The 7,313-nt window shown below is 36.0% G+C and overlaps 1 protein-coding gene across 1 annotated transcript in view; it reads left to right on the top strand.

The window, feature by feature from the left end:
* Positions 1-6,437, top strand: part of LOC106468609 (leucine-rich repeat and immunoglobulin-like domain containing-NOGO receptor-interacting protein 4) — a 48,416-nt gene extending 41,979 nt beyond the window's left edge. Inside the window, exon 2 of the mRNA XM_013929040.2 lies at positions 3,940-6,437. Within this exon, the coding sequence (XP_013784494.1) occupies positions 4,061-5,956 (1,896 nt within the window). The 5' untranslated portion in view covers positions 3,940-4,060 and the 3' untranslated portion in view covers positions 5,957-6,437. The remainder of the gene's footprint in view (positions 1-3,939) is intronic.
* Positions 6,438-7,313: the final 876 nt, after the last annotated feature.

Genomic DNA, 7,313 nt, shown 5'->3' with positions numbered 1-7,313 from the left:
CCACGGGTATCGAAACCCGGTTTCTAGCGTTGTAAATCCGCAGACATACCGCTGGGGAGCTCTTTATGCAACAACATTTCGCATTGGTTTCCAAGAGCAATACATTACTTGTAGAATCGTTCAAACATTAAAATTCTGGGTTTTCACCCTCCTTTACGACTATTAAATATGATAATTGTTCGATAATAAGTAATGAAATTACTTCATTTTACTCTTAAAGGCTAGATCATATAATTATGCTCATGTCAGAGAGAGTAATGTATAGATACAGTAGATAAATGTAGAATTATGTTTAAATCGATTATTTTAATATTTGCATGAAAGTTATTGTTTATTGCTGGAAGTTCGTTCATTATCCACTTGTCTAGCTTAATTGAAACTTTCATGTGCTTCTCATTGTTGCTTTGCTAAATGTTCACAAGCGCTCAGACCACTAAACACATGAATATGTGTATATAATAATAAAAACCACCAACAAATCATAGACTTAAGAAAAGCCTGGACGTAATAAATCACAACTGAAATATATTCATTGAGTTAGAAGGGTGTTCGTGGAAATACTGACCTACCGTGAAGTTTAGAACATAGTGTCACCAGAAAGGTGATTTATTAAAAACCACGGGGGAACTCCACCCTTATCAGCAGTATAGAGCTGCTGAGCTCAAAAAGGCACGTGTACAGGTAAATAGAGCTTTCAAAGGAACATTTTGTTACTATATCTTTAAGGCAGCGACTTCAATATGCATTAGTTCACGTACAAAAATGTTTAGCCTAATTAAGATAATATTGTATATTAGTACAAACTTATGATGTGCCACGAATGCAACCACCCACCTATAAGCCTCCTCTTTCATCTCCTTGATAACGTTATAATTGGAAGCTTAAAGGATCTGGGTAGTTTTCTGGTTCAGTGTTTCGAAGAAGGTTTAATTAAGAACCGATTAAAGAGAAAGTCACATTAAACATTCCACAGAAAAATGTCTCTCTGCTTTTATAAAATAAAAGTTCACCACATAGGCTTCTCGTGGCCTGGTGGTTAGGGCGATAGACTCGAGGTCTGTAGATCGCGGGTTCTAATCTCGTTACCTAACATGCTCGCCCGTCTAAGTATGTGAGCGGTTATAATGTGACGGTCAATCCCACTTTTCATTGGAAAAGAGTAGCCCAAGAGTTGACGATGGTGGTATTGACTAGTTACTGTCCTTCTGGTCTATCACTTCTAAATCGGGTATGGCTAGCGCAGATAGCCCACGAATAGGTTTAGAGAATAATGATATAGCATTGTATTTAATCATAAAGAAAACACCACAAGCATGTTAAGTATAACCCAGTTAAATTAAAACAAAAGGTTTTGTAATCAGTCCTGATTAAACAATTAAACTGTTTTATATCATTTTAACATGTATAAAATTAAGTTAACTGTTTTTATATGGATGTATCCATGAAAATGTCTTACTTCCTTCGACATTCTATAAGATTGGACTTAAGCGTGAGAACATAAAGCAAAAGACTTTTAAATGACACCTGATGATTACAGTTAGCCACTGTACTTACTTGTAGGTGTGATGGCCTTAAATGTTGTAAGGTAGGCTTTACGATCGTGAACGAGGGTAATTTTTCGTGATCAATGGTTTGAGATTACGTTGCTCTAACATTCGATGGCCTTACTGGTTCTCTATCACTCAGAGGCTGACTTCAAGATGTAAATTTTACTGCATGGAAGCACAAACTGACTATATATTTACACACTTCTACAAACGTAGAACCAATAGAGTGACCGTTTTATACTGGTAGAGTTTTTCTTTTGGTTTTGCTTTTGGAGAGAAAACCAAAAGCAAGAACGTAAAATGATTAAGCAAGAAAACTAACTGGCTAAAAATCATCCATATTTGAATTATTTTGCCTCAGAAAGATTGTTCTTCTTTTATTGTTAGTTTAAACTATAATTCTTAGTTTTTACTGGTTAATATTACTTGTATGCGTGTCCTTCTTTCAGTGTTAGTTTAAACTATAATTCCTAGTTTTACTGGTTAATATTACTTGTATGCTTGTCCTTCTTTTAGTGTTAGTTTAAACTATAATTCTTGGTTTTACTGTTTAATATTACTTGTATGCTTGTCCTTTTATTGTTAGTTTAAACTATAATTCTTAGTTTTACTGTTTAATATTACTTGTATGCTTGTCCTTCTTTTATTGTTAGTTTAAACTATAATTCTTAGTTTTACTGTTTAATATTACTTGTATGCTTGTCCTTCTTTTATTGTTAGTTTAAACTATAATTCTTAGTTTTACTGTTTAATATTACTTGTATGCTTGTCCTTCTTTTATTGTTAGTTTAAACTATGGCCTGGTGGTTAGGGAGCTCGACTCGCAATCTGCGGGTCGCGGGTTCGAATCCCCGTCCCACCAAACATGCTCGCCTATTCAACCGTCGGGGCGTTATAATGTGACAATCAATCCCACTATTCGTTGATAAAAGAGTAGCCCAAGGCGGTTGGTGGTGATGACTAGCTGCCTTCCCTCTAGTCTTACACTGCTAAATTAGGGACGGCTAGCGCAGATGGCCCTCGTGTAGCTTTGCACGAAATCCAAAAAAACAAACAGGTTAAGCTATAAGTCTTGGTTTTACTGTTTGGTATTATTTGTAAGTTTGTCCTTTTTTCAGTGTTAGTTTAAACTGTAACTTATGGTTTTACTGTTTAATTTTATTTGTAAGATTGTCCTTCTTTTATTGTTAGTTTAATCAATAATTCTTGGTTTTACTGTTTAGTATTATTTGTAAGTTTGTCCTTATTTTATTGTTAGGTTAAACTGTACGTCTAGATCTTATTGTTTATTAGTGTTGTTGAACTTTCTATGGGGCAGGTATATAAATCCAGAGTCTATACAAAAGCAACATTAGCATCATGAGTAGATTTGTGTGGTCCGTGTTTAGGTATAAATTCCCATAGAGTGCACATTTCAACGAAAGAGTTTGGAGGATATATTACCCTAAATTAACAGTAACACGTAATGCATTTCTTTTATAATTGCACATCTTTCAAATGGATATCGTATAAAAGTTTTAAAAACAAAACAGAAAAAAAAAAAAGTTTTCAAATGTAGGCAACATTGGCATCAACACGTCTGTAATGATTTCTAGCCGTGATTATAATACGTAGTGTTTTTGTTATATCTGTACGTCTATTTGTCACTCGACAAATAAGTGCATTGATTGGAAAGGATTTTCGCATTCATATTTTTTCCTACCGAAAACTGAAACAACGACTTAAAGGCAGGGATATAAAAAAAAAAAGATAAGAATGAAAGGAAGGTTGATAAGGAGATCTTGGTCGTGTGAACTAACGTTAACATTGGATAAAGGCTGGCTGGTAAAATATTGATTAACGTAGAAATGGTGGTTGGCAACAGGAAAGTCTTATAGCACAGAGAGAACTGAAATTGACATGTGAAAAGCACAGCAAAAAAACAGCTGCTTTAACACATTGGTATTGCATCTCTGTCGGAATCTCAGCTTGAACTTGGCCTTTTAAACGAGCCGCTATTCATTCATTTGTTTATACACTAAATAATGGATACAATCGCTGCATTTAAATCGAAATAAAACCTCGTACGACACCATAAAAAACTACGAATCGGAGACTGTATTAAGGTTGTTTGAGAAGGTTTGATATACGTTGAAGCTACTGATATAGCAATGATAAAATTGATGGATTTATCATAATCATTTGAATATGTTCAATTTCTTTACATAAGAATATTACTTCTAATAAGTCGATGTAAAATGTAACTCAATAATAAGCAATTTGGTAATATATATATAAATGGTTAACGTACTTATCCTATGCATTTATTATAATTGAAAGTTTAATATCTTTTATGGATTTTCAGAACGTTTTTGTATTATGTGTACTATGGATTTTTCCTTTCCTCTTACAGATTTCGAGATATACTTCTGAAGATCGTTGCCGTCGAATCTATCCCGATACAAAATATGACAAATTTTATAATATCAAATATTTTCTAATGATGTACTTTTCTACACCTACCATCTTCTGCAATGACTCCAACCATTTCTTGGAGCCTTTTCTTAGTTGTTCTCTCGGTGTTTTTATATCCTCATCCCTACCACTGTATTACGGAATGTGTTGAGGGGTGTATGTGTAAATGGAAAAACGGAAAACAAACAGCAGAGTGCGCTGATTCACAGCTTACCAGCATCCCCGCTGGTCTCAATACCGGAACTCAAGTGTTGGATCTAAGTGGTAACCTATTACAGACATTGTCCAGCAAGGTCTTTCAGTCCGTCGGACTGGTCAATTTACAGAAGGTATTCTTAGCCCGCTGCGGACTATCTGAAATCGCAAACGATGCTTTTTATCACGTGTCTAATCTAATTGAATTAGATTTGAGCGAAAATTTCTTAAATTGGGTTCCCTTCGATGCTCTCAGAGATTGTTCACTACTTCGTCGCCTCCAGCTCACGAACAATCCTATTCAACTCATACAAAATAACACTTTTTCAGGCTTAATCCATCTTACCAGTCTAGAAATGAGCAACTGTCGAATCTACACCGTTGAGCCGAATGCATTCAGTGGACTTAAAAACTTAGAGTATCTTCGTTTAGACGGGAACAAACTTTCATTTCTCTCAGGTAAAGTAGTTAAGGATCTCCCTAACTTACATACTTTGGATCTGTACAACAATCCGTGGGTGTGTGACTGTCGAATAAGTAAGTTAAGAAAATGGATGGTATCTCAGAACGTAGCAATCTCCACCCCTCCACGTTGTGAGCAACCGCCGAGGGTTCAAGGCCTAACATGGGACATCATGAGTATTGACGATTTTGCCTGTCCACCAAATGTGATTGGAGTGGATACAAAGATATCCATCATGGAAGGAAGAAACGCTACATTAAGATGTAAAATCCGTGCCGTTCCAACTGCTACAATAAACTGGCTATGGCAAGGAAGAATTATTACGAACCTTTCTTTGATGTCTTTCGGACAGCAGATGTATCTTATTCAGGAGGAAGGCAAGGATTTCAAAGAAAGCATCTTGACGATTATTAACGTGATGGTTAAAGATAGCGGTCGTTATATTTGTGCAGCATCCAACCATGCCGGTAATGTGACAGTGAATGTGTCGGTGGAAGTTAGTCCCCGGATAAATATCGACACGTCATTAAGTGGCGGCGAGATAGCTGGAATTGTGATTGGATTATTTCTGGTGATCTCTCTTCTCTTTGTTGTTGTGTGCTTTCTTGCTCTTTATCGCCGTAGAAATCCATCAGATGAGCGGAAAAGCATCGGGGTTAATTTGTACAAGAATTTTGATTCGGTAAAACAGAATCACGTAGAACTAACAGCGTTAAATAACGAAGGGCCCGAGGACGAAAAACCCGTTCAAAGCAAACAAAAACGAGGAAACAGCGGCTACTTCTCGGATGCCACAACGAGCATGCCATCCCAGGTTGACCACGACGACGCTAGTAGCTCTTCAACTGTGCTTATCAAACCGGACACTATTATGACCACTGTAGGAGGTCATCCATCGGATGTCCATCTGTGTAGCCCCGTTTCGGCACAAGAACCACGTGATTCTGACGTATGGAGGTATGCCTTACGCGAGGAAGGAGATGGAAGCTCTTTCAGTGCCAATGAAACCGATGAAACCGATCAGTGTGAGAACGTGTTGTCCCCATCGAAACAAGATTCCGCACTGAATCCCTTCAATGAGGACAATTTCCAGACGCACAATGACAGAACTCTGCCAAAAGACTGTACAGGTGGTGGCGAGTGCCACCAGAATATAGGTCCGCCACCTCACGGCAGTTTCGCTCATTACCTTTTGAAGCCAAACCATTTTCATCTGGACCTGTCCTCTGAAGCACGAGATTCTCCAGACGAAGGATTAGGAGATGAGCGTGAATATGAAACTGATATTTTGGAGTAAACCTTAAGATCTACATAAAACGAAGGAGGCTATGTGTTATTCTAAGTTTGAGCTATTACTAAGTTTTGTCACCCAGCTAAACAAAAGTGTTTTAAGTGTTGTTGTTTTTTCTGACTGTCAATGGAATAAATAGAAACCTTCCGGCTCCTGGATAACTATCCGCCAGTCAGTCCTGCAGGTAATTTCAATTAGTTTCATTTGGCATAAATTATACAGCGCAAAGTAAATTCTGTACCTTTATGATGTGTATCGTAACAGTAGTAGTTTGATATTTGTAACTCTATATTAAACAAGGAAGAATACCTTAAGCCTTAATATTGGAATAGCTACGACTTTCTTGTGTACGCTAAAAGACTATGAATATATACATATATATGTACTGCTGTTGTACGTTATTTATGAATGTTGATATTGTGAAAAGAAAAACTCAGATCTTCCGATGGGTTTTGTTGAAAGTACAAGTAAAATATGTTTACATTCATGTTTGTGTAAAGTGATCATTTCAATTTAATATACGAAGAACTTATCTTCTAACTCGTTACATTATTTGTATTTCTTTCGACTCGAACAAGAGCTTTTGTTTTATTATATTGTAATTCTCAGTATTCTTTAAAGGTGTCAGCTTGTTTCAGAACGAAACGTTAATTTTCCACTTCTTTATATACCTTCACACGTCACGAAACTCAAGTGTGCTGTTGAGAACGGATCGAGTAAGGATGAATATAAGCCAAGAAACACAAAGTTTTTCACTACAAGAACTGGTCCACATTTTACGTTTTCTGTTAAAAGGTTGTTTAAAGGACATTCAAACTTATCTGACATAGTTTGGCTATTTGTTAGGATGAGGGCCACATTTTACGTTTAAAAGTGGAACATTTCTTTTTATTAAAAGGTGTTTAAAGGACATTCAAAACTTATCTGACATAGTTTGGCTATTTGTTAGGATGAGGGCCACATTTTACGTTTAAAAGTGGAACATTTCTTTTTATTAAAAGGTGTTTAAAGGACATTCAAAACTTATCTGACATAGTTTGGCTATTTGTTAGGATGATGTAACAAATAATAACTGTACACTCCAAGTACACTTCAAAGTATAGAAACACTTTTGTATTCTTGTTGCATAATGAAAACAGTCTTTTGGGAAACGTTATTGTTCCATTAATATACACTGCTCAAATAATTAAAAGCTAATTGGAATTTATAATATTTTGCCTATGATAAGCCAATACCACTGTTGTAAAATAATGTTTATCATCCCCCCATCAGTTCACTTTTAGCCAAAGGAATAATGTAATTATTCATATACTTCATGCTAATAAGTTCATATTCTTGAATACACTTTTGATACTGTTGATAT

The sequence above is a fragment of the Limulus polyphemus genome, unplaced genomic scaffold (assembly GCF_000517525.1).
Source record: "Limulus polyphemus unplaced genomic scaffold, Limulus_polyphemus-2.1.2 Scaffold3076, whole genome shotgun sequence".
In the NCBI taxonomy this organism is placed as follows: Eukaryota; Metazoa; Arthropoda; class Merostomata; order Xiphosura; family Limulidae; genus Limulus; species Limulus polyphemus.
The sequence above is the reverse complement of the archived record's forward strand: the minus strand, read 5'-3'. Positions and strand labels throughout refer to the sequence as shown.